The sequence below is a fragment of the Callorhinus ursinus genome, unplaced genomic scaffold (genome assembly GCF_003265705.2).
Source record: "Callorhinus ursinus isolate GAN/ISIS: 27379988/994484 unplaced genomic scaffold, GSC_fseal_2.0 scaffold68, whole genome shotgun sequence".
Taxonomy (NCBI): domain Eukaryota; kingdom Metazoa; phylum Chordata; class Mammalia; order Carnivora; family Otariidae; genus Callorhinus; species Callorhinus ursinus.
This window is the reverse complement of record NW_027397130.1, coordinates 5,988,053-6,015,605: the sequence shown is the minus strand read 5'-3', so window position 1 is coordinate 6,015,605 and position 27,553 is coordinate 5,988,053. Positions and strand designations below refer to the sequence as shown.

At 45.8% G+C, this 27,553-nt stretch overlaps 1 protein-coding gene across 3 annotated transcripts in view; it reads right to left on the bottom strand.

Annotated features, from left to right (window-relative positions):
• Window positions 1–3,676: 3,676 nt before the first annotated feature.
• The window catches only part of GRB2 (growth factor receptor bound protein 2), a 66,496-nt gene continuing 42,619 nt past the window's right edge, over window positions 3,677–27,553 (bottom strand). For 2 of the 3 annotated variants that reach the window (XM_073886087.1, XM_073886088.1), the window contains exons 3-6: window positions 16,215–16,312; window positions 9,708–9,830; window positions 6,645–6,813; window positions 3,677–5,917 (exon numbers count right to left, since the gene is read on the bottom strand). In XM_073886087.1, the coding sequence (XP_073742188.1) occupies window positions 5,675–5,917; window positions 6,645–6,813; window positions 9,708–9,830; window positions 16,215–16,312 (633 nt within the window). In that variant the 3' untranslated portion in view covers window positions 3,677–5,674. The remainder of the gene's footprint in view (window positions 5,918–6,644; window positions 6,814–9,707; window positions 9,831–16,214; window positions 16,313–27,553) is intronic. The other variant, XM_025859979.2, reaches the window with a different exon arrangement.

The following is a 27,553-nucleotide window of genomic DNA, read 5'->3' as shown; positions in this document are numbered from 1 at the left end:
GGAATCTCTACAGAGACAGCATTGGTATCATGGCATAGAAGCCTGAAGTGGGGGTAATTTCCAGTTTCAGGCTGACTGAGAACGGTAGTGGAAAGGGAATGGGCTCCCCTCAGTCTCTAGCTAGAGCGGCAGGTGCATGCCACCAGCTCGAGTCAGAAAACACAACATGCCCCAGGAACCAAGCCGACCATGGAAATGGCTCCCAGGAGTGCTCAACAGGCCCGAAAGGGGGTAAATAGCAAAGGGGGCACCCAGTGCCTTTGATTCCTTAGCACAGGATAGGACCAGGGGAGGAGCGAGGGCAGGACCCAGGCCTGGACCCTTCATGCTTTAGGGCACTTACACAAGCCCAGAGCAAACACACCAGCTGTCACGTTGGAGGCCTATCAGACTCAGGATAGCTGTATCGACCCTGCTTTTCTAAACCGGAGTTCTGGATACATCTGACAGGGGGATGCAATAAAAATAAGACTGTCCTTGGAGAACTAAGACCAGTGTTGCTTATCAGATGGGCCAGAATCAAGTCTTGAAAGGCTGTCTTAGTAATATCTTAAAGTTTTTAATTCCAGTTAATATACAGGTTATACTAGTTTCAAGTAATATCTTTCAGATGGGTTATAGTATGCCTTTTAAACGGATGATGTTAGGGCGCCTGGGTGGCTCAGTCAGTTGGGCATCCGACTCTTGACTTGGGCTCAGGTCATGTTCTCAAGGTTGTGGGATCGAGCCCTACCTTGGGCTCCAAGCCCCGCGTCTGGCTCTGCTCAGTGCAGAGTCTGCTTGGGATTTTCTCTTTCTCTCTCCCTCTGCTCCTCCCCACCCCCACTCATGTGCTCTCTAAATAAATAAAATCTTTAAAAAAGTAAACTAACGATGTCAATAGTAATAGAGAACAGTATTGTGCAATGATAGAAAAAAAATAAACTGAAGAGCTACAATGTAGCAAAAAGTAACACATGGCAGAATCTGGCCACAGACAGGAGTATTTTGTTCTAATCAGTAATGTCGTCTAATTTTAATGAAAGTCCCCACATGATTGGGGACACCTGGCTGGCTCAGTTGGGAGAGCACACGACTCTTGATCTCGGGGTTGTGAGTTCAAGCCCCACACTGGGTGTAGAGATTACTTAAAAATACAATCTTTAGAGGTGGAGCACCTGGGTGGCTCAATTGGTTAAGTGCTCGACTCTTGATTTCAGCTCAGGTCATGATCTCAGGGTCCTGGGATGGAGCCCCTGGACTGGACTCCATGCCGAGCAGGGAGTCAGCTTCAGATGCTCCTTCCTCTACTCCTCCACTCTAAAATCTTTAAAAAAAAATCTTTAGGGGCACCTGGGTGGCTCAGTGGGTTAAGTAACTGACTTGATTTCAGCTCAGGTCATGATCGAAGGGGGTGGGACTAAGCCCCACACTGGGCTCCATGCTGGGCATGGAGCCTGCTGTAAGATTCTCTGCCTCTGCCCCCCAACCACCCCCCATGCACACGCTCCCACCCTCACTCCCTAAAGAAAAAAAGAACTTGGGCGCCTGGGTGGCTTAGTTGGTTAAGCAACTGCGTTCGGCTCAGGTCATGATCCTGGAGCCCCAAGATCGAGTCCTGCATTGGACTCCCTGCTCGACGGGGAGTCTGATTCTCCCTCTGACCCTCCCCGCCTCGTGCTCTCTTTCTTTCATTCTCTTTCAATAAAAATCTTAAAAAAAAACTTAAAAAAAATCCCGTCTCATTATATATATATAAACCAGCTCATGACATCAATTTTAAATGTTTTTTTTTTTTTTTTTAAGATTTATTTATTTGACAGAGAGAGACATAGTGAGAGAGGGAACACAAGCAGGGGGAGTGAGAGACAGAGAAGCAGGTTTCCCGTGGAGCAGGGAGCCTGATACAGGGCTTGATCCCAGGACCCTGGGACCATGACCTGAGCCCAAGGCTCAATCGCAGACGCTTAACGACTGAGCCATCCAGGCGTCCCAGTTTTAAATGTTTTAAAAGTAGTGTTTGGAAGGCTCTGAGTAGCAAGTGGGTTAGTCAACAGCACTACCATCCAGCACTTACATATCTGTGCTGTTGGCACATAGAACTGTTCTTCCTTCCTTAACAGTGATGAACAGCCTAAGATATAATGGTAATTCAGGATTTTGATGCCAGCCATCTTGGGAGTAAGCACAGGACTCATTTGCCTCAGGGCTCTGGCTGGAGGGAGGGGCCTATGGCCCCTGGGACTAAGTTTAAAAACTCCCCCAATGAACACACACTCCAAGAACATATACAGGATCTCCTTGTGCTTCAACGTAAAATAGAGCTCAGACCTGGAGAATTTGCATTTCATGGAAATACAGTGTCTTAGGAATGAAAGTATTTCCAAGGTGCCCAGATACCATTCCACTTTCGTCTTCCCCAGTTATCAATAGGTACTTCGGTAAAGCAGAGTTCAGCCTGAAGACCCCCTACTGTCAGCAGGTCAAGACCACTTGTGCCCCTTGCCTTAACCTCTTTCCAACATGCCACGCCTGTTTGTGCCCTCAACCACCATCCTGGAGTACCTGAAGGTGGGGTCTGGGGCTGCAGACTGCCCTGAAGCACTTGGTAGGAGCGGTCACCACCATCTCCTCGGCAATCATGTTTGAAGATGAGTCTGTTACAAACTCTCAGGCCCGTGAGCCGGGGGTGCCTGGGCTCCAGCTGCTGCGGGGCTAGAGGTGAGCCCAGGAAGTGGGGGCCTCAAGGCCACTTGCCCACCTACAACTCTTAGTCATCAATCGCAGATGAGCTTTCCACGATGGAGTCTTCCCCAAGATCCTCCCACCCAGATGCCTTCCCAGGAATTACAGATCCATGGTGGGAGGGCATATGACCACCAAGAAGCCTGTGACCAAACTGTGCAAAAGCATCAACCTTCCCAGTGATCATGATGCTATTCTGAGGCCATGAGTCAAACAGAGCAAAAAGTCTCAACGAGGCAGACGGTCAATGCCTGAAGTTTTCACTTAAATGGCCCCACTTTGGAAGCATCTGCTCAGCCTCAGAGTAGCTCATAGGTGGTCTGAGACCGGCAGCATCCAGCAGGACGGTGTCGGTTCAAGTTCCTTCTCACCAAGGTCATCGTAGAAAAGCGGAGGAGTGAAAACTACGTAGCACCCAAGCAGGGCAGCCGCAAATGAGGTGGTGCGCTGAACTCTTGTTTACGAACTGGACCAAGACTGTAAGTGGAAATTTCTTGGGTTTAGTTTCTGTTCACATTCTCCTCTGGTCTACAACGGCCAGTGTGGTGTGGTCAGGCCTGGTCTCACCCCGTAGCAGCTAGCTGAGCAGGCAAGTAGGCTTTAGCTCCTTGGCACACGGACACTGCTTCGACACAGACCATTCTGGGCTTCTGTCTTTTAAGGGGGGGAGGGGATGAGAACCAAGCAAGCCATGCTCTGGGTCTAGACCAGAGTTTCCAAAGTGTGGCCTATGGCTTCCATCAGAAGCACCAGGCCTGCCTGTCTGTCCTTAACCACCATCTCGCAGCACCTGAGGGCGGGGGGCATCCACATTGTGAACAAGCGCCCCAGGGATTCTGACGAGCTGCTGCATGTGCGCAATCACGACTCCTGGGGCCCAGCAAGATCCACATGCACCCCCAAGGAGCTAGGCGAGTCGGAAAATAGGACACAGGAGTCCTAACACCTGACATGGCTTTTAGGTTTTTATTTTAAGTAAGGCGGGGGGGGGGGAGAAGAGAAAAGATACAGAGTGAAGAATTCATTGTATGTTTATTATTCACAGTTAATCACTACCTACCAAATGCTATCCGCAGAGTTAAAGGATTAAGTACATAGGTCTTTTTATTTAAACACTGATTTTTTTTTTTAAATATATACACACAAAACTTAGTTTAGCAAGGCTTCATGATATACACCAATTCCAAAATAAAACAATCAAATGGTCCAGGTGTAGAATGCCGGAGATACCTTTTATCATCAACGAGGAAAGAAGCTACCAGAAAGGGAGCGAGGGGGCGGGTGCTCTGTCCAGAAGAGCAGCTGCCTCCAGGGCCTCTAAGTACTCCAGGCTGAGTCTGGCTCCATAACCAGAGTCCAGGGGAGACTCCAACCGACCACCTCAGAACCCAAAGGCCGTCACCGACTCCCAGGCAGCCCTGTGTTTGTTGCAGGCAAGGGGATCGGGTGGAGAAAGTTCACAGGCACATCACTATGAGGGACAAGCAGCTGACAAGCCGGACAGAGAGAGCTCTGCAATGGCCTCGGCCTTCCTACATTTCCCACTCATCCTTCCCCAACTGTCCCTGCTTCACCGAGACATTTCCTTCGGGGGAAGGGCAAAGCGGCTACAGACACGGCCCACTGGGAACGGAGACATAAAAACCCAGCTGCTTCTTGAACGCTGCCCTAGTGCTCACCTGGGCAGGTCAGGCAGGGGACACAGCAGATGAAAGCCATGAACAGATACCTCTGATTTTCAGAGCAAGAAAAACGCAAGCTCCCATTTTCCACCCCGGTGTGGGAACACAGTGTACAACCCGATACAGTCACAGAGTGACGGCTGAAGTTCCTTGGGCTTTCCTGTGTTTGAAACTTGCTGGCTCCAGGGAGTTTTCTCTGGGGGGCTCTGGAGCTGAGGAGGGGCGGACAGCAGCCGGGATCGCAAGGTCAAGGAGACTCTGACCCCCTACCCCCAGCCAGATCCAGTCCGAGGTGGGAAGAGCTGGACCGTCTCCTCCTTCCCCAGCAGCTGGCGGCACTGCTCCCCTGTGGCAGCCACGGCAGACTCCAGAGGGCTGACAAATATTAAAGCTGAACCTTAAAGACTCGTGGCTGAGAACAGGCAGAATGGCCACACCCTCCACCTGAGCTTTCTCCGCGGCTCTACCCCGCTCTCCCCTCCCCCCGGGGAGGACTATTTACAGAGTAGGAGACAAATTGGCTAAAAAAGCTCTGGACTGTCTTTAACTTATTTTAAAACAAATAAAAAAACACCACTCATAAGCAACTCTTGAAATAAGGAAAAAGGCACTATGAAAAATCAACATGCTCAATAATACCATTTGGAAGGGAAAACAATGTAGAAAAGAGACAAAGGTTTTTAGCTTGACTTTTCTCAGGAAGCCATGAGGGTTAACAGTCCTTCCTTTTGCCCCCACTCCGTTTTCAACTTTGTCACAAGACGCTGGCGGCCGGGGGCTGCCCCCATTTGGCAGAAGCTGCCCAGCAAGGGCTGCCGGCCACCCGCCCCCTCCTGTGTGTGCGCCTGAGGAACAGGGCCATGGCTGTCCTTCCTGCAGTCACTCCGATTACAACAGACATTTTGCATAGAGAAAATACCAGCCCGCTTGTTTCTTTTCTTTTATTATCGGCATCAGCTAGGACTATATGTAGTATTAGACGTCATGCACTGATGGACAGAAGAGAAGGATGGAAAGGAGGACAAAGGAGAAACAGGAGCAGCGGTGAAAATTTGTAATAAAAACTCTTCTTAATTTATAGGTAAGTTTTGGCATTTTTATATCCAACGCCCCCCCCCAGAGTTCCAACCAAAGTGAGAGGGTCACCAGGTGACCCAGCCAGGTGTTCTGAGCTCCCTCACGGGCTGCTGTTAAGGCAGCTCGCGGGTTTAATTCTTTTGTATGTGTTTTAAATTTTTCACTTTCTTTAAATAATCTCTTCTTAATTCTTAGACGTTCCGGTTCACAGGGGTGACGTAATTGCGGGGAAACATGCCGGTCTGCCCGTGGCAGGCCCCTTTCCACCAGTTGGGGTCTGAGTTATCCATGACGTGGATAAAGTCTCCCCGACGGAATCCCAGCTCTCCATCCTCCTGGGGATCAAAGTCAAAGAGGGCCTGGACGTACGTCGGCTGCTGCAGAAGAGGGGCAGGGAGAGAACACCCGCTGGGTCTCTGCTCATGGCCAGCCCCCTGCCGGGCGGGACTAGTCACAAGGGTGCGACAGACGTGTGCTGACTCCTACATGTTTCCCGAGACAACCTTCCATTTCTCCCCCCCCCCACTCGTTTATCCTTCCAGGTTCTAGGTCTACTCTATGTGGGAGCGGGGTACGTTCACCAGGGCTCACAACAGCCTAGAACGTGCGAGGGCACATCCCGCCATGGCGGCTAGGGCACCACACCACGGAAGCAAATGCTGCTTGTCAGGGAAGGAACTCCGGGAAACAGCAGTCAGGCTCCGGTTTACAACCCTAAGCTTTGAAAAGGCTTCAGTTCCCATCAGTTTATTGCTTATAAAGTCCTTAAGGTTTTACAGAGTCAAAAGGTCAACAGCTTGACTAAAATAAGGTGGAGCTCCCCCTAACACAGGCCTGGGGCTTTAGGCACAGGAAGATAGGAATGAGTGTGGACTCAACTCCCTTACAAGCAAGGTTTTCCTCCTTACTTGCTTCCAGGAATACAATATCGGAGAGTGTTAAAGACCATTTTCCTTCAGAGACATAGGTGGTACCTGGCAACACACCGCCTCAGAAAGGCAGCCTCTGGGAAAGGCAAAACCATTTTGTTTCAAACTACACGTAATATTTTGAATAATGAGCACAGAAGCCCCAGAAGGAATCCTTTGAAAAGGTACTTGTCTGCCTGAGGAGCTATTCTTAATTGCTAAAAATGATCCCAATCTCTCTTATGAGGCTTACCTGTGGCACCTGTTCTATGTCCCGGAGGAATATCTGCTGGTTTCTGGAGACAGATGTAGATCTGTGATAATCTACCAGCTCATTCAGAGAATTGAATTTCACCACCCAGAGGAAATACTTTCCAGCTCCATCTCGGAGCACCTTGAAGTGCTGCACATCATTTCCGAACCTGGGAAGGGCAGAGAACACACGCGGGAACAGTCAGAGGGCTCTGTCCCGGCTACCTGGGGGCCACGTGCCCACCAAATCGAGGAGGTGTCTTATGAGAACTAGTATTCTGGCAACGCTTCTCAGAGCCCGAGGGGCCCCGGACTGCAGCACAACACGACTCCCTGGCTGGAGTTAGGACACTGAGTGCCCCTGAGATCCCTCCAATGGACTGATGATTACCAGTGGCAAGAGGAAGAATCCTTGTCAGAGAGGGAAACCCTGTCCATCAGGTTAATTCTGAAGATGTTTGTAAAATAATGTCCTAACCTATGGCGTGTCTCCACGTGCCCTGCACTGTACCAAATCAAACAGCCTTATTCAGGGAAGAGTGTGACTTCATTAACTTTTCAAGCAAAAACCAAAAAAATCCAAACAAACAAAAATCCCCGTCAAAGCCTTACATGATATTTAAAGACTACAAGAGGTGGGAGAGGAAGGTGAGAGAGGAGGGACTAGAACATACTTTCAACAACTCCCCTGTAACTGGGAGTACAGATCATGTTTTCCATTCAGGGATTTTAGTTCTACTCATGGGTGAAAAGGTCTCAGAACGGAACATCGTGGGCCAATAAATACAAGAGGCTGAGGTACCCAGTGCCCAGAGGTTTCTTGACCTCCGGGTAACATGCTTCTCCGTACGGTGGCCCGCAGAAGCAGGAGTTCAACTGGGAGCTGACCACCGCTAACCACAGTGCTATGTGGCTGCGTCACCAGCCCAGCAAGGCTCTGCCTGGCCTGCTCACTGCTGGGTCCTCAGCACGGACACCAGAGGCCAGCCCTCCAACGGCATTCTATGAAGATCTGTAAATGAAGGACACTTCATTTGGTCTCTCCTCTCCTTCAGTCTTAAAGGGGGAAGGAAATGAAAAACTTCTTAAAAACAACCCAGTAGGTGGCAGCACTGGGCTTCAAGTAGGAGATCCCAAGTATTCAGAACCGGTGTTGCTTTTTCACGAGAATCCGTGTGTGCAGTGAGGAAGGAGGGCACATTCAAGCCACACTTCTGGCTCCACAGAAGCCCACTCCCACGGGTGCGATGCACATGGTTTCTATAAGGTGTACACGGTCCCAGACAGTGACGTGTTAACTGCCACGGTGTTTTCCATTACTGACTCACATCTCCAAACTAGAGAAACCTTTTAGAGACCGTGGATTCCTGAACCTCCTTTGAGAAGGTGTTTGTGTTGTTAAACGCGGTAATGACATCTGTTTCAAATTTTATTTCTGAAACAATAAATGCGGGACTCTTTCAAGTTTTTATGTGATAAAACGGAATGGTCTGGGAGCTTGCCAGCAGCTACCACATAAGCGTGTGCAGTGACTGGTAGTAATCAAGGCCTCCCAGCTGCACGCCACCCGCCTCGGTGGCTTTGGCCATCACTCAATTAACCTGCGAGTAACTGCTTGTACTCCTCGTTCTAGACTGTTTTCCACTCAGGTCAGTATAAAATGTAAGGAAAACAGACGATGAAACACAAGTTAGCAAAGAAGCATGAAGAATTGCATCTCAAGATGTTCTTCCTCAGACCCTCACTCACACATGTTTAACCAAGTGCATCAGAAAGCCACTGTTGGGGGGTGGGGGTGGGGAGGTAACCTCTGTAACTTGCCACGCAGTTTTGCTGTGAGCCTACGACTACTATAAAAAACGAAGTCTATTAAAAAAAGTCCTTTTTAGAAGATAATAATTAGATCCAGTTTGACTTTTTCATGCTGGGACTAAAAAACTCACTTATACCAGACACATATCTGTGCAGTGTTGTGAATATGGCCTGAAACCACCTCCCATACCTTCACTGAGAAAAAGAACACAAAAATTAAGCTTAAATCTACATTTCAAAAAACCTATACTGGTCCTACAATGAAACAAGATATTCAATTAATTTTGAAAACTGAAAAATCTTTACATTGTGTGTAAATGGCAAATAAACTATCTTAAGGTCTTCATTTAAAAATAATCAATGTGATCTATGATAACACTGATCTGAGTCCCCCCCTTCAATTTTTTTAAAATTCTAGTTAGTTAACATACAGCATAATATTAGTTTCAGGAGTAGAATTTAGTGATTCATCACAAATAACACCCAGTGATCTGAGTTTTTAACCTAATCATGCTGTCATATAAATGATGGAGTGATTTTTAAGATTCCCAGGGGAGGGGTTCCTGTGGTAATATATTAACTAGAAAGGACTGAGTCAAAACACATATGGAAATGACAATTTGATTAAAAATCCTTATTTCACAGATGAAAAGTGATTTGCTTGAAATCCTCAAAGTTCCAACTTATGTTCTCCACAATTCCGAGGGTGGTCAAACTCCCTGCCTTCCCCATTCCCTGTTTACCAGCTCCTCTTCACATTTTCTCACTGGGGAAAGCAAAGCACCTCCAAACCCTTGTGGTAACCATTTAAAGTTAAACTGAGAGAGGCCTAGGATGGTGTTGGGAGGATTTAAGCTAGACATCTGGTAAAGGTGCACAAAGTAGCTGACAGGGTGACCAGTCACGTCGACAGAGTGCGCAACAGGGATCCCACCGAGGGCAAACGAGGAAAGAGCTGTGTGCATGGAGGGCACAGAGGAGGGGTGGGGGATAGGGAAACCAGGCCGCTACTCACCAGCTGAAGACTTGTTTCCACACAGGAATCTAAACTCAGTACTGGTAGAACTGATTTTGAAGAGGAGCCAGAAATGACTATTTTAATGTAAAATATTCTGCTTTGGTAAAATACTGTTTAGGCTAAACCTCTACCAGCTGGCAACCTTTTGGTGTGTGTAGCCAGACAGCTGGCCTGTGGCTTCACAATTCAGACCAGCAGGGAGAGGCCCTGGGGACCAGGGCGGGAAGTACTTACTTGACAGAGAGGGAGAAGTCCCCCGGGGCACTCTCACTCTCTCGGATAAGAAAGGCCCCGTCATGCCGCTGTTTGCTAAGCATTTCTTCTGCCTTGGCTCTGGGGATTTTGCCAAAAAACCACCTAAGGAAGGAAGACAAGCCAGTCAACATCTGCTTCCCCACAAAGAGACGGGATATCCAGCCTCCAAAATGTAACAGAACACTCCTTGCCAAAGGAAGGGGCCTCCCTCTTTACCCTCCAGGGTCAACATGCCCCACAGAGCCATTCAGTCAGCTTCTCCCTTGAGACATGGACCATCTCCCTTCAAGTGACTTTCCCCTACCCTACTCTCCAGAAAGTGACTCATAAGGCATGATCGTGGGCCACTCTTCCTAAAGAAGAAGACACTTAAAGGTGGGCCTCCTGAGCCAAAGCCCATCGGGCTCCCTACTGACTCAGGGCCCTGGGGAAAGCCCAGGTCTATCAATATGAAGCACCGGAAGAACCACATAAGGAGACAGGCCTCTTCTCCCAGCCATTTGACAAGGCTGAAGCTTTGCTACAGTGGGATTAAGGGAAATGGAGGTAGGAAACTGGAAGGCCCAGAAACTGGAGCCAGGGCTACTACTTGTAACAGCCCAAGGTGAAGAGGTGCAGGCTCTGAGAGAGCAGCCTCTACTCCCACAAAGGCAGTCATTCCTCTCAGAGGCCTCTCCTGCCATCACTGCTCAGAGTCAGCTTCCAGGAGCCAGCAGGAACATCCTAATTTATCCTATGCAGAGGCAGTTAGTTGCAAGATTCAGTTTTTCATTTGGGATAGGTTATGGAGTCTTCTGCTCCCAATGCTAATTCACCTTGGCTGCAAGAAAAAGTGGGTGAATTCACACAAAACTATGGGTGCAACTGGCCTGTGGAGGAGGAAGGGGAGCGGGAGCAGGTAGGGGAGAGGAAGAGCAGGAGCGGTGAAAAAAGCTTCAAGTCATAGCTGCCTATTTCACATGAAAACCATTACTCATTAGGATGGGTCAATTGTGAAAACATTCTCTTTTCAAACCTGTCTTTAAATGTTATTATTTTTAAAAAGCAATGATATTACTTATAGCTAATAAGACCTATCTGGGGCGCCTGGGTGGCTCGGTTAAGCGTCTGCCTTCGGCTCAGGTCAGGATCCCAGGGTCCTGAGATCGAGCCCTACATCGGGCTCCCTGCTCAGAAGAAGAGTCTACTTTTCCCTCTCCCTATACCCCGCTCTCGTGCTCTCTCTCATGAGCTCTGTCTCAAATTAAAAAAAGTTTTTTTTAAAGATTTTATTTATTTGACAGAGAGAGACACAGCGAGAAAGGGAACACAAGCAGGGGGAGTGGGAGAGGGAGAAGCAGGCCTCCCACGGAGCAGGGAGCCCGATGTGGGGCTCGATCCCAGGATCCTGGGACCATGACCTGAGCCGAAGGCAGACACTTAACAACTGAGCCACCCAGCCGCCCCCATAAAAAAAAAAAAAAAAAAAGACCTATGTGCTTCATTAGACTCTTTACATGGTAACTAACATTCATTATATATGCAAACTGTAATAACAAAGGTACCAGATAGTCCATTAAAGTAATAAATCTAACTTACAAGCAACTGCATTGCAAGGAATCTCTAGAATAATAGACTATACTAAAATTCAAACATGGGGCACCGGGGTGGCTCAGTTAAGTGTCCGCCTCTTGGTTTCAGTTCAGGTCATGATCATGATCTCAGGGTCATGAGATTGAGCCCTAGAGTCCCTGCAACTGGTTCTGTGCTCAGCAAGGAGTCTGCCCGCCCCCACCCTGCACATTCTCTTTCTGAATCAATCAATCAATAAATCTTAAAAAACAAAAAACAAAAAAACCCCAAAACCCTCATACAGAAAGATGTGAGCTGCTAGGAAGATCCGATCAGAAGCTGCCATTAATTGATTAATCATTAAACCTTCTTAAATCTACCTTCTTGTGTCTTTCTCACTTTGAGTACTACAATACCAGGTTGCTGAATAGCTGCTAGGATCCAGCTTCTAGAAGTAAACCAAGGGTAAGCCCTCCAGTGCCTGGAAGTCAGGCCACACAAGAGAAGTTGCGTATTAATACAACAGAATCCTCTCCAACAATGAGAGGACAGCTGACTATACTGAGGCCACTGAAACATTTTCTATTTTAGTCTCTAGTGCTTTCGAGTTTGTGACACACTTGCAGGCAATAAGCATCGGTCGGAGGCGGGGTAAAGTCACCCAACAGCCACTCTCTTTTCCTCCCAAGACCCCAAGATCTTCCCACCAAGCAGGTACTTTCCTTTCTTTTCCCTTGTTTTAAAATAATGAATATGAATTAAAGAAATAGCCTAGATGTTCGTGAAGTAAAAATAAAGACTTCCCCTCAAGCTCCCCAGAGGCAGCCAAGTGCTAGCAGCTCTGCTCGGATTTCAGGCCTTCGCATCGGATGCGCACACACAGGTGCGGCTGCAGTGTTTTCTAGCCCCCAGCTTGAGATGGACTCAATTTAATTCTCAGTGAAAAACGATAAACTGCAGTGAAATAAAGTACTCTAAATTGGAATTTTTACAAAGTAAACATGCTCATTATAAGCACCCAGACTGAAAAATAGACAATTAGCCGGAGACCATTTTATTAAATAAAAACTTCTTTTGTATCTGTTTCCATTTTTACTAAATTCCGTCCCTCTTTTTCTCGAGGATGTCCCACAACATAAGGGATATCGCACCATATGAAGAATAGCTATCACTCTCCGTTAAGACATTTAAACAGTGATATTTAGGTGTAACTACATGGCTACAGTCAAAAGTTTTAACATCTTTAGCAAAGGAGAAAGCTAACCAGAGGAGGTGGCTCGTTTTCCAATTTAATTCTTCACTACATTCCATAGGCTTCCATCTATATGCACTCAGTGTGAAAAGCACATATCTGGACCCACCCCCAGTATGCACAATAATCTGTGTTGCAACACTAGCCGATAATCGCTTCCTAGTCTGTGTTTAACTTGTTACCTCAAAAGCCGTATTAGGTCGTACTGCACTGGAGACTTACCTCTTCCTAACAAAAACTGAAGGTGGGGGGAGAGGAAGGAGAGAGGGAAGAGGGAAGGGGGCCCTGGTGCTCTGTGCTCTCCCACTGCTAGGGGAGGGACACAGACCCTGTACTTATGGATGTCCAGTCACAGAGCAGTCCCGGAACACGACGTGTGCCCGCAAGGCCAACCACTCCACAGGCCCATGGCCATGGTCTCTTCAGCAATATGGTTTCCTGTTTCAGAGCATGCAGCGGGGGACCCTGCCTTTCAGCTAGACTCTGCAAAAACCACCACCATGGAGGCTCTCCTGGATGTTTCCCGATCAACTATTATTCCAGAGTTCTTTAGAGTGGACCTTTAAAGAGGATGAGGCAGGACAAGGAGTCTTCCTCGAGGGCTGACCCAGCAATCGAGCAACTGGGGCAGTAACCTGTGCTTTCCAAGGAAGAAGGCCTTTCCTGTGTTTTCTCAACAGTCGGATTCAAAAGGCCTATGACATTTCAAACAATCCGAAGGAAAACAAGGGTACAGAGCCATAGGCATTTTATTTAATATAAAAATTACACTGTGATGTTCTGCTGAATTCCCTTTTAGCCCGGAAATACGAAAATGAAAAGGAACTGAAATTGATTTCCATTATCACTGGATCGAGTGCAGAAACCAGCAAACTATGGCCCTCAGCCCAAATATGCCCAGTTTTTGTATGGCCCACAATCTAAGACATTTACAAAAAAATTTTTTTCAAAGATTTCATTTATTTGAGAGAGAGAGAATGAGAGATAGAGAGCACGAGAGGGAAGAGGGTCAGAGGGAGAAGCAGACTCCCTGCTGAGCAGGGAGCCCGATGTGGGACTCGATCCCGGGACTCCAGGATCATGACCTGAGCCGAAGGCAGTCGCTTAACCAACTGAGCCACCCAGGTGCCCGACATTTACAAATTTTTAAAGGGTTATTTAATTTATTTTTTTAAAAAGACTTATTTAGGGCGCCTGGGTGGCTCAGATGGTTAAGCGTCTGCCTTCGGCTCAGGTCATGGTCTCAGGGTCCTGGGATCAAGTCCCGCATCGGGCTCCCTGCTCCTTGGGAGCCTGCTTCTCCCTCTGCTTCTCTCTCTGTCTCTCATGAATAAATAAATTAATTAATTTAAAAAAATAAATAAAATAAAAAGACTTATTTATTTATTTGAGAAAGAGCGAGACAGAGAACACAAGCGGGGAGAAGAGCAGAGGGAGAGGGAGAGGCAGCCCGGCATGGGGATCGTGGGGCTCGATCCTGGGACTCCAGGGTCATGACCCAAGCCGAAGGCAGCCACTTAACAGACTGAGCCACCCAGGGGCCCCTTAAAGGGTTATTTTAAAAAATTCAAAAGAATATGTGAAATGACAGAGACTGCATATGGTCCTCAAAGTCTAAAATATTTATTATCTGGTCCTTTACATATAGTTTAGCCAACGCTTCATCTACTTTGAGGATAGACCGAAGGAATAGATGTATACAGAATATCTGGCTTATATGGACAGAGGGAGGACCCACTGTATGATCCAAAGAGCAGCTCCCACTCCCAGTTACCACTACCCAACTGCTTCTCTCCGTGGAGTGAATTCCGTGATGCTGTCCGTGAAAAGCCCACACAGTCCCCAAAGCAAACATGAACACTAAATGGCTACAAAAATGCAAAGTTGTGCTTAGTATACTTCCCAGGACATCTGTACTAGTCTTGTGTTCATCTTTTGGAGTTTCTTGGTTATTACCATGTGTGCCTACATTTTAGTAACCTGGGCATGGCTGTGTGTAAACCCCTAATGTTACAGGGACTTCAAATGAAGGGCCTTATCCCACTGACAGGGGTCCAGGAATCCCTGCCACATACACCTTTGAAGATTTTTTTTATGCCTACTTAAAAAAAAAAAAAAAAAAAAGATAGCATTTGGCTTACATTTAATTGCCAGTGGTGGTTACCTCCAAAAGCGGTATGTATGTGGGGAGAAATTCTTATATTGCTCTATGGTTTTCTACACTTTTTAAGATTTTATTTATTTATTTGACAGAGACACAGCGAGAGAGGGAACACAAGCAGGGGGAGTGGGAGAGGGAGAAGCAGGCTTCCCGTGGAGCAGGGAGCCTGATGCAGGGCTCAATCCCAGGACCCTGGGACCATGACCTGAGCCGAAGGCAGACGCTTAACAACTGAGCCACCTAGGGGTCCCTCTATGCTGTCTTTTATAATGAGAACCAAATTCATAAATTATTGGCATTGAAATAAAAATACCAGGAGCTTTCCTAATTTTTAAGATAAAGAGGAATGAACTAGATGCTCGAAGGCCCCTTTGAACTCTGTGTATAAGATGTGGTTAAGATCCCTGTTCTGGTGGCTCGGGGGGGAAGAGAAATGACAGGCACACATTAGAGCAGTGACAAAGAAGGAGAGGGACAAATGGGCTGCCACTTGAGGTGGGTCAAGTCATCTAAAGGTCTTATTTATCATTTGTGTTAAATTAAGTAGACAGAAACTGCTGCTCCTCTCTGTCTCAATGACATTCCAGCCTGAGCACTGAGCCTCAGTTCCTCCTGATATACAAAGGATGGAAGGGACTGCTTCTGGAGGAGGAGCAGGGCCAGCGAAGGAGGTCATGGGTGAGGGTAGGAGGACAGTGGTCCCACCATGTCGCATATCAATATAAACCGGGTAGGGGAGGGGATGTTCCGAGGGAGGGGGAAAAAAAAAAAGAAAAAAGTTCACTGCTCTCAACAGCCTGGGGTAGGAGATTATTTTGAATTCTCTGAAGTGAGAACACTAAGTGGTAGGCAAGGATAGTAATTATAATAAGCATTTATTGAGAACCTATTATATTGCCAAGCACACTGTGCTCTGGGGATACAAAGATTAATAAGATAACAGTCTTATAGGGCAATCAAACCTATCAACAAAACTATGTGGTAAGTACACTTTCTAAGACTCAAAAAATGGAGAATTATGAAACAGATCTGGCCTCAGGGGTTTTATGAAAAAGAATCAGGGAACGACATTTCTATAGTTTTATTATTTGAAGATCACTGACAGGTATTATCAATCCAAAACATGTACTATTATTAGGTAATAGTATATAACCTATTGTTTTAAATGAAACAACTGCTTCATTAAAGATCAACAGCAACCATTATCAATCTAAAATATGTACTACTGGGGCACCTGGGTGGCTCAGTTGGTTAAGCACCTGACTCTTGATTTCGGTTCAGGTCATGATCACAGGGGCCTGAGACTGAGCCCTGCAGTGGGTTCTGTGCTGGGCGTGCAATATGACTATATCCTACTATTAACGTGCAAAATCAACATGCTTTGTTAATTCTCTGGGAAGACAGAGTAAAAGGTATGACAACTATCCCAAGGACCTCAATTTTAAAAACATAAAATAAAATAACATTGTTTGAAATAAACAGATGGGTCTGACTCCTGGAAGACCAGTAGAGTCCAACTTACGGATGTGGTTTCATTTCTATGTAATTCTTGGGAATGAAGCCATCTTTCCCATTGAGTTCTGCCTTGTACCAGTTCTGATCACATTCTTCATTCAAAACCTAAAAAGAATTAAGACAAGGGGGGAAAAAATCAAATCATTTCCTTTTCACACTCTTAAAAAGGTAGCCACTAAGACAATTATGTTGCCATTTAGGTTTGTTTGTAAAAGGCATTATCTGAAGTATGATCAGTTAAATGGATGCAAGACTTCACGTGATTTCAAACAACCACATATCAACTCTTGCAGTTACAATTAAAAAGTAAAAGAAATGGTCTCGGAAAACCAGGGTCTGATCCCTGAACATCTAGCACAAACCCCTCAGTAGGAAAGCAAACGGGAGCATGACAGGTGAAACGAACAGTTTGGGAGAAGAGATTTGGGAAAACAGCAAGTACTGATGCTGGAGAATGAAGGGACTAAATAAGCCTGCTCTCCGGGAGAGAGCTTCTAGACTTCTCCAGAGCTTCTCTGGCCCATCTTCAGGATCACAGGGATCCAGTCCCGGGACAGCCACCGAACAGGTGTGTCAGGCTGCTGCTTGCATGCACCATCTGTCCACGTGTCCTCATACACAAACATATTTTCATGAAAAAGCATGGCAAGTCCTATTCCACTCACCCTCAAGGCCGCAACGTGTTTGAGTTAGGGAATGCTGGAAGCACAACCACTAGCCCGATTTAGGGGGAAGATCCAGAGACCATAAAACTGTAATACTGCATTCTCCAGACTGAAAACATTTTCTACAAACGTGACATGACTACCCAAGGTTATGAGCTAGTGGATCACACACAAATTTACAGATCCCAGACTGTTCCTCGTTACAGGAATGGGCTAGGCCAGGACGCCGCAGAGCAGAAAGTCAAAATTTGCTGTGCATGCCTCTAAACTTCGTTACTCTAGAACTTAAGAACACTGGTTCTGCTGGAGGCAAAGCACAGGAGAGAGAGAGTGTGTCCCTGCCAGCCTGGGCCACCCCAGGAGTCAGGGACCAGGTCTTCCGACCCAGTGGCTCCACTCACATCAGCATGACACGCAAGCCCTGCAGCTGGGGCGACTTAACAGATATTTACAAATTAAGTTTTATTCAAACGTCTACATGCTTAAAACAGCAAAGGACACAAATTAACCTATGTGAGTCCAAAGTGGAGCAGAGAAGGAGACCAGAACCATGTGTGGATGAGTCTGCACCTACAGAGACTGTGTTCAACTTCCCACGGACTGACGTGAATACTCACGTCCTTCACACATAATTAAAAGGCCTCATCAGAGTTCTGAGAATGAGGAAGTGCCCCCATCTCCATTCCCCAAGATGGAAGGCACGCTCACTCACTCATTTCATTCCCCCCGGAACGAATAGGTGGTGGCGTTCAACAACCAAATTTTCATTCAGTCCTGAAAATCTCAGGAAATGTTTTTAGGTTTCACCCCATGGCTGCAGGTTCTATCCCAACCTTCATATGCCCTCAAGTTAGGACTTTGTAGCCACACAAAACACTCCAGTTTAACGGAAGCAAACTGATCAAGAGATGAGATTATGAAAGGAGGAAGTGACAAGTTTCAGTGACTTTTTTTCTTCTTGCAAAAAGACTGAAAATAACGTCAGAACTCAAATCAGGAAGAGACCTACAAATGAGGAATGATGTGAAGTTTATACAGGACACTTGAAACTATTCCAGTCAATGGAGGGGGACAATAGGGGCTTTCAGGGTGTCACTAATGTTGTATTTCTTGACTGCATGCTGGCTACTGAACTGGGTATGTTCAGTTTATGAGAATTCACTGAACTGGGAACTCAGGGTCTGTGAACTTTTCTATATGTATATCATACTTCCACTAAGGGGCGCCTGGCTGGCTCAGTCGGTGGAGCGTGCAGCTCTTGATCTCAGGTTGTGTGTTCCAGTCCCACGTTGGGTGTAGAGATTACTTAAAAATAAAATCTTTAAATAAGTTAGAAATGGGGCGCCTGGGTGGCTCAGTTGTTGGGCATCTGTCTGCCTTCAGCTCAGCCCATGATCCCAGCCAGGGTCCTGGGATCGAGCCCCGCATCGGGCTCCCTGCTCCACGGGAGGCCTGCTTCTCCCTCTCCCACTCCCCCTGCTGCGTTCCCTCTCTGGTTGTGTCTGTCAAATAAATAAGTAAAATCTTAAAAAAAATAAAAAATAAATAAAATCTTTAAAAAAGTTAGAAATATTTCAGTCAAGAGAACATAGTAATATTCTGGTCCAGTTCACACATAAGAAAATCACACCAGGGCCTCCTCATACATCTTGGGTACAAACTTCACATCCCAAAAATACATAGGAAAGCAGAAAACAACACAGTAAGACTCCAGAAACCCCCAGAATGATAGCTTACCATAACTATTCTATGAAAAAAAATTTCCAGAAATAAAACTTTCTTGAACCTTGTGATTCTACTATTCTAATATTATGTGATTCTGATAACAGTATTCACTGCTGCCCTCACCCCCCCTGCCCCCCGTCTGAGACTATTCTTAAAGCAATGCAAATTTCCATTTATACCAACATGAAGTCAAAGCTTTCCAAACAGTTAAGGGGAAAAAAAAAAAAAGGTCAAAGATTTAGGTCTCAGGCCCCTTAGATCTGGAATCAAGGGGCTGAACACATGAGTTCAAATTCCAATCTCACCAGTGAACTATGTGACCGTGGACAAACGACTCTTGTCTAAAATTCTGGTTTCCCCACCTAGAAAGTGGTGGTGACACCTACACCTCCCAGGGTTACTGAGGTGATTGAGTAAGAAAACGTGATAAGCAGTGTAGCAATCAGTACAGAGCTACATTCTGGCTGTCTTAGTGGACAAATTTACTTCACAACATTTACCCTGCCTTATACATGTGCAGTAGTAGATCTAACAAAAAGTGGCAATCCTGGGAGGACTAAATATTACCTTCACTAAATCTGGTATCTTCAACGTAACGCTGTTCATGGGCACCAACAGCATACATATTAAGAGGACTGGGATTCTTGTTTTATTCTGAAAACACACCAGTAGGAGACTCTGGCTTACTTCAAGAAAGATTTTTTTTTTAAGATTTTATTTATTTATTTGACAGAGAGAGACACAGCAAGAGAGGGAACACAGCGGGGGGAATGGGAGAGGGAGAGGGAGAAGCAGGCTTCCCACAGAGCGAGGAGCCCGATGCGGGGCTCGATCCCAGGACCCTGGGATCATGACCTGAGCCGAAGGCAGACGCTAAACGACTGAGCCACCCAGGCGCCCCTCAAGAAAGATTTTAAATGCACAGTTCGAGGATCACAATAGCTAATTCCTTTCCCTGTCTCTTCTACACAGATACTGGGAGATAAGAACTGTACTTGATTTTCTACACAAATTACGGAAAAAGGTATTTTTTTAAGATTTTATTTATTTGTCAGAGAGAGAGAGAGAGAGAGAGACAGCACAAGCAGAGGGAGAAGCAGGCTCCCTGCTGAGGGATCCAGGCGTCCCAAAAAAGGTTACCTTTTAGGAAAATGGTAGATAAGTGTTTTGTTTATAAATTGCTTGTTTAGATTGTAATGTGAATTATGGGGCTATTCTCTTGTATGAACATATTCAATTATCTGTAAATAAACAAACAAAAGAAATCATGATTTTTTTTTTTTTTAGATGGGGGGGGGGGAGGAACAGAGGGAGAGGGAGGGCAAGAATCCCAAGCAGGCCGCGTGCCCAGTGCAGAGCCTGACACAGGGCTTGGTCTCACAACCCCGACACCATGGCCTGAACCAAAAGCAAGAGCTGGTCGCCGTTTAACCCACCGAGCCACCCAGGTGCCCCAGAAATCATGATTTTTAAAAAATAAGTATGGGGGCGCTGGGTGGCTCAGTCGGTTAAGCATCTATTTCAGCTCAGGTCATGATCTCGGGGTCCTGGGATCCAGTGCTCAGCAGGGAGTCTGTTTCTCCCTCTCTCCCTCTCCCTGCTTGTGCTTTCTCTCTCTCTCAAATAAAAACAAAACAAAACAAGAGGGGCAGTGGGTGGCTCAGTCAGTTAAGCTGCTCCCTGTTCAGCAGGGAGTCCGCTTGTCCCTCTTCCTTTGCTCCTCCCCCCTTGGCTCATGCTCTTTCTCACTCACTCTCTCAAATAAATAAATAAAATCTTAAAAAAATAAAATAAGAAATGTCAACTGGGATGTTGGTATAAAAAATAAATAAAAATAAAAATAAGTATGCAGTACAGTTATGCAGCAGTGCGCCAATCCAAAATTTTATCAATTTGTAAAGCAGCTTGTGTAAGGGCATTCGCACATAAAAGACAGGAACAATTACATATTTAGTCTCCTACACAAACCACCCTCCCTCAAATGCCACTTATATGTAGTCCCTGCATTAAAGAAATTCAACATAAGCCAGTGAGTTTCTCCTGTTCTTCAAGGTCAATCAATCCCACAGTAATGATAATGAAATAGTGCCATGACCTGTAGGCAGATTAAGAATGTGGTGATCCTACCATATTAATTGCAAGTTATTAAAAAAAGGGGGGGGAGAACACACACACACACACTTTTTAAAGTCTTAAACCCCTAAAAAAAATGTGACAGGGCCCTGGCTAGGGTAACTGCACTGGGTCAGCCATTTAAAAAACCCACTGTCTTCAGCTGCCTGTGACATATTTTATCGGAAACTATGAGAATGCTCCTCAACTTTAGACTCCCTGGGCACGGATTACTGACTCGGCCTCAGGCTGCACTGATTCACTGCTAACACTTTAGGTAAGTGCTTTACAATCACCACCTCCGTCTGTCACAGGTTTTGCTCAAAGTGAAAAACATCTCGGTTGTGCTGCCTGCTCTACTGTGAGCCAAATCATGAAAAACACCCACACTGTAGATAAGCTATTCTGATTTTAACGATGAGATGCCCAACTTAAAGGCAGTTTAATAATTAAGGTTCCTGGTCCCACAGAAACCTTCAATTGTTTACCCAAGCACACAGAGAGCACAATTCTCAAAGTTCACGCCGCCTGGCCGAGTCTCCAGGCTGAAGGACTACAGCTCAGTCAAGACACTTGACAGGCAGTCGGCCCTTAGACACCAGAACACTGAGAAGAAATGAAATGCATTTATGAGGTTTTAAAACTCTCCCAATTTTAGCAGATTTATGAATTTGTATGTGAACATCAAATTATACTATTTCATTAAATGGTTTAAAGAGGGGCACCTGGCTGGCTCAGTAGGACAGCACGCGACTCTTGATCTCGGAGTGGTGAGTTCAAGCCCCACGATGGGTGTACAGCTTACTTAAAATAGTAATAATAAGTGGTTTAAACAAAGTCTTCATTTAAAAAAGTATTCATGTAACAAGATCAAAACAAGGGGGTACTTTACCTTACGGTGATGACCTCTCTCAGAGAAAGTATAACATTTGTGCCATGAAATGCTTTTTTAGCTCCCCTTTGAAATGAGTCTTTCCAGAAGATTCATTTCTTTGGGGATCGAAGAGTCTGAAATCCTTGACTTATGTTATTTTCAGAGAGGATTTCATTTATCAAAGTAAAGAAATCCAAGAGGCATTGTTAGTTAAGTCTACCTTCTGACCACTAGTGAAACATGGTGAAAGGGCTAGGTTTTGCCCTTTAAACAAGTAGGCTCCACACCTAGGGTGGGGCTGGAACTCAAGACCCCAAGATCAAGAGTCATTTGCTGCACCAACTGAGCCAGCGAGGCACTCACCGCCCCCCCTGGCCCCTTAAACAATTTTAAAAGGAAAAGAAAGAAAAAGAGAGAGCAAGGAAAGGAGGGGGGGGAAAAAACCTCTCAAACTCCTAAATTTTTCACTGGTAAAAATCACTTATTACTTTTATACTACCATCTGAATATGAACCTTCTGTACCCCAGAAACAGTATTTTCTTCCCTGTTGCTCAAGCTGCGCTTCTGTTCTCTCCCTGAGCAGCTGCTATCAACGGGGATCAGTTTGAAGGGGAACAGCAGCGAGTCAGCAGGCTGAGGGGCACCAAATGCCCAAGCATTAAGGCTGAACTGGTTTTACCTCAATCTACTTAATGCCCCAAAATCAGTTCAAACAGCATTGGTTTTCTCTTTAGAAAGTACTGAGTAGCCTCTAACAGACCCAAACCGTCCTTAGTCTGGAGTTCCAGTTTTTATAGTTCGGCCAACGCCTACTTATCTACCTTCTCACCGGCTGGTTCTCTAAATGAACCCTTCAGTTCAATCAAGCAAGTCAACTCACCAACTTCTAAATACACTAGACTTCCAAGTTTTCCCTCTGGTTGGATTATCCTTTTCCTTATCTATTTGGTAAGCTCTCAAGATTCAGTTCAGGGCTTACAAACCATCTTGGTCAACTTTTCTGTCTCACTTTTATAATATTTAATGGAGGATCATGGTCAAGAGTAACAATCCCTTACGACATCTTGTCTACCACTATACTTTGTACTGTGTACTACTGGTGTGCTATGGTCCTCTCCTAAATTAAACTGCAAACACCCTGAGGCTGGCTCCATGCCCAATTCTCATCTGTGGTCCTCACAGTTCTTAGAATGGTATCTAGCATATTTTGAGGAATTGACTTGTATTTGGGGGCTGTGTTCTAAGTAATGCATACTGTATCCCAGAGCTAGCTGGGTCCAGGAACAATGGCAGTAGCAGCACAGATTATACACCACCATCAGACTCCTTGATGAAAAACAGTAGCCTCTCAAACAGACCTTAGTGAAAGAAGACGGACCGTCATCAAAGTTTTGTTTCCCCAGGGAAGGAGAGGCAAAGTAAAGTAAGTAATAGAATTAGGCAGTCAGTCTTGCTATAACATGAGCACCACTGCCCAAAGACTTCCGTGTGAAGGATCTCAAAAGGGGGTGTGCTAAATCCTTTCCACAAGACTACCTGCTTTTACTTTCCCCAAGATAAAAAGATACAAGGTGGGGAAAAGGGGATGGATAGGTAGGTAAGGGAAATTTCAGTATGAAATGGATAAAAGGTGATGACTTGGGTGGATGAGGGAGAGAGGAGGGACAGCTCCTACCCTATCCATACTAATGCCTCCCATCAGGGCAACACATCCTGGAATGTGGAGACACTTGGTTCAGTCTGCAAGTTTGACTTCTGACTGATTTCTGTAGGGTATTATTTTATAGCAAAAATTTTTCCAGCAAAATTTTTACAAAAGACAGCCTGGAAGGGGCTCCTGACTTTGGCTCAGGTCATGATCTTGGGGTCCTGGGATTGAGCCCTTGCATCAAGCTCCACACTCAGTGGGGAGTCTGTTTCTCCCTCTCCCATTGCCCTTCCCCCCAGCTTCTCTCTCTCTCAGGTAAATAGATAAAATCTAAAAGACAGCCTGGAAGACCTTGGACTTTTCTTATTCTTTTAAATGATTTTTTTTTTTTAAAGATTTTATTTATTTGACAGAGAGACACAGCGAGAGCAGGAACACGAGCAGGGGGAGCGGGAGAGGGAGAAGCAGGCCTCCTGCTGAGCAGGGAGCCCAATGCGGAGCTCGATCCCAGGACCCTGGGATCATGACCTGAGCCGAAGGCAGACGCTTAACGACTGAGCCACTCAGGCGCCCCTTTTAAGTGATTTTTTAAGATTTTATTTATTTATTTGAGAGAGAGAATGAGAGCATGAGAGGGGGGAGGGTCAGAGGGAGAAGCAGACTCCCCGCCGAGCAGGGAGCCCGACGCGGGACTCGATCCAGGGACTCCAGGATCATGACCTGAGCCGAAGGCAGTCGCCTAACCAACTGAGCCACCCAGGCGCCCCTTAAATGATTTTTTAAAAAGATTTTTATTTATTTGAGAGAGAGAACGAGTGGTGGTGGGGGGGAGGAGCAGAGGGGGAGAGAGAGGGACAAGCAGACTCTGCACTGAGCGCAGAGCCCATGCAGAGGCTGATGAGGGGCTCAATCTTGAGATCATGCCCTGGGCTGAAACCAGGAGTGGGACGTTCAACCAACTGGCCCCTAGATCTTGGACTTTTATAATATTTATACATGTAAAAAGATGAACAATTAAGAAGGCCAAATTAGATATTTCTCTTTCTCTGAGAAACAGTTAAGTAACTCAAAAACCAAATCAGATACTTTCATCAACCTCTAAAGGTTCAGTTGTCATTAAGAAAAGCTGCTCATGACATTTTAACAAAACAGGAAGGTAATTCACACTTACGTGATATTACTCCACCCAGATAAATCTGGAGGCAGTGAAACCTAAATGCACAGGCAATACCCCAAAATAAACTCTTTCTACCAAAGGGGTACCAAGAGTTTCCATTCAAAATAACTGTCTTTTGTGTCTTGTGACTCATGGAAGACATATTACATTTGTGTAGCTGATTGCTCAAACAGAAGCGTAAAATGCTCTCAGAATGTCAGAATTATTACTGCAGGGGGTTGGGAGAGATGAGGGAGGGGGAAAGACAGAGATATCAGGGAGTTTCAAGAGAGAAAATTCTGTGCATTTGCAAAATTCAGCAATCATACAATGGCCAAGCCCTGAGCTATGTGAGCTGAGGATACAATGGCTACACCTCCCAAGGAGCTTAGAGTTTAGTAAATTGCTAGGTGCAACACAGGGAGATGGATGCTGGAAGAGGAGGTAATAATGGGTACTAATGATAAGTATCAACTCAAAAGAACATATCTGGGTTCCAAACACTGAAGAGAAAAAGACCTGAGTCCAAGACACAGCGGGGACACAGGAAAACTTCCTGGACGAAGTGTGTACTAGGTTACACTCTGTCTGCACCTTTAGCTCTGCTCAGCCCATGCAGAGCTGCGAGGGGAAGGAACATGGCACACTTCCCGACTTGCTATGGAACAAATGCTGGATGGGTTATTCTCTTGGCCACACTTGGCTGCCATTAACTAAATGACTGGTTAAGCTTCTTTAAGTTGAAAAGTAAAACCTTTACTAACAGTATCAGAATTTCCCAAATGGAAGTGACCAAAATAATCTCTCACTTTAACAATATATATTTATAAAAGATACTGTCTTTGCCATATTGTTTACTGACAACAGAAGGCTTTCAATCTTGGGTCAATTTCTACAACCCTCTCCTCCAAGAACCAAACAAAATAAAGAACAAGGAGAGGCCAGAGCACAGGAGTTACTATTTTCTAAGGATGGGAAACCCTGCTCCCATTCACCAATTCCACCCTCTGAGACCTATTTACTTCCTGCTGCTTCACCACAATAAATACAACAGGAGACAGAAACTCCCAACAACCCCCCACCCCTACCCCCGTCCAAAAAATTCATGACAGTAGAGTTTATTAAATTTCACTTAAGGCCTTATTGATTCAAGATGTGAACCCGAGTCTATTGATTTATAGTCGTTCTGTGACCCGAGAGCCACCTAAGAAAACCTAACTGAAAGAAAAAAACAAAAAAAAACCCCACCACACCAGAAAACCAACGTCAGTCAGTGAGCTAATCACTGACAGCTGCATAAGGATCTAGGCCTCTGAAAAACTCAAACCCAGAGGTCCTTACACCTAGGATGTTAACACTGAGAACTAAAAAAGCTAATTACAATGTGTTTCCACTTCCCATGCAGTGAATCTAGCTCCAAATTAGGACAGTCTGCGATCACGAGAGAGAGGTACTGGACAGAGTGGTAAGTCCCCACTTCCTATTCCCACTGTGGAGGCGAGTGCAGGCAGTCAGGCAGGTAATTACAATACTAAGGTGAAAGTGTGGATTATCGTTAAGTATAGCGTGAGGGAACACAAAACACGGGACCTAACCTAGTCTAAGGTTAGGGGAGGTAGTCAGAGAGTGACCTTTGCGGGGAGATCCAGAGGGTCTCCTGTGGATGCTGTGGGCAGAAGGTTATAGTGTACAAATGGGGGAATGAAAAGTGGAGACTAGGGATGACAATCAGAAGGCACTGAAGAGTGACACCCAGGTGTACATTTTTCACGCGTCCTGCTGGCTGCACCGTGCAAGTGCGGGGAACACACACTATAGCTGTGGGCACCGATGACCGGGTCTGCACGGGGACGGACAGTGCAAGAGAGGGAAGGATTCACATTCAAGACATTTTTGGAGGTGGAATCCAAATTGCTTGGTAATGAGATGTGGCTCAGTGGTGTCTCTCCTCACCACTGATTTTTTTCTGAAAAGCATTAAAAAAACCTATGCCCCACTGGGCAAATTTCTCTTTTTTAAGGCCACCGTGAATAAAAAGAATAATTTCAAAAGGCAGATGGTACCCCTGTGTTGGTATCTTCCATCTGCCTCTCCAGATCTGGCTCACACCCCTACTCTGTCCTGTGTGGACCCCATCAACAGGCTCCTTTACAGGATCTCTTGCTCTGGGTGCCCACCAGTTTGGGGGTTTCTGTGGACAATCCTGGATCCTCAACTGTTGGTCTCAGCCCTCCTGACATAGTCCTTTTCTCCCCCAGGTTGTGGTAACTCCCCCTACCTCCTCTGCCCTGCTCTTCTTCAGGCCTCAAGATGGAAACCTGGTTCCTAGCTCTGGGCACTGCACCATCCCCTGTGGTTTTTCAGAGAAGCCCTGCCTACACCTTGTAAAGAGTCTCATTACTAAAGTCTCCTCAAATTAGCTGATTTAAGTGTGTCATGTATTTCCTACCAGGACCCCGACTGAAATGACTCTCAAAATCAGCTGTATCTATCCTTTGGAACTCATTGAGACTTTTCACGATATAAAGTGACATTTCTTATGGGGCAAGGAGAATGCAAGAAGTATCCGAATTCTACCAACTACCTGGGAGAAGAAAATTATAAAAGGGCCTTGCTTTATGGCCACCATTTTTTTTTTTTTTAAGATTTTATTCATTTGACAGAGAGAGACACAGCAAGAGAGGGAACACAAGCAGTGGGAATGGGAGAGGGAGAAGCAGGCTTCCCGCAGAGCAGGGAGCCCGATGCGGGGCTCGATCCCAGGACCCCGGGATCATGACTCAAGGCAAAGGCAGATGCTTAACGACTGAGCCACCCAGGCACCCTGAGGTCTACCATTCTTAAGCAGCCATACGATTCTGTTTTGTTTATTATTCAAATAGTTCAGGGAGCTGAGAAAGGGAGTGAAGGTATGAAAATCTAGAGCCTGTCATCTGGTCATTACTAGAGGGTTATAATAATTGATAGTAGCTCTCCTCTTTGCCTTGCACTTTAGTGTTTACGTGTCCGTTACACTGAAAATGTGATGCTAGGAAGCTACACTGGGAATAAGAAAGAAAAAAGACATGGTCCTTGCCCTCAGGAGCATTTATGAGCTAAGGGAGCTGTCTACATAAATCATGAGGGAATAAGTAAAACATGGAATAAGGGAAATTGCTCATTGTG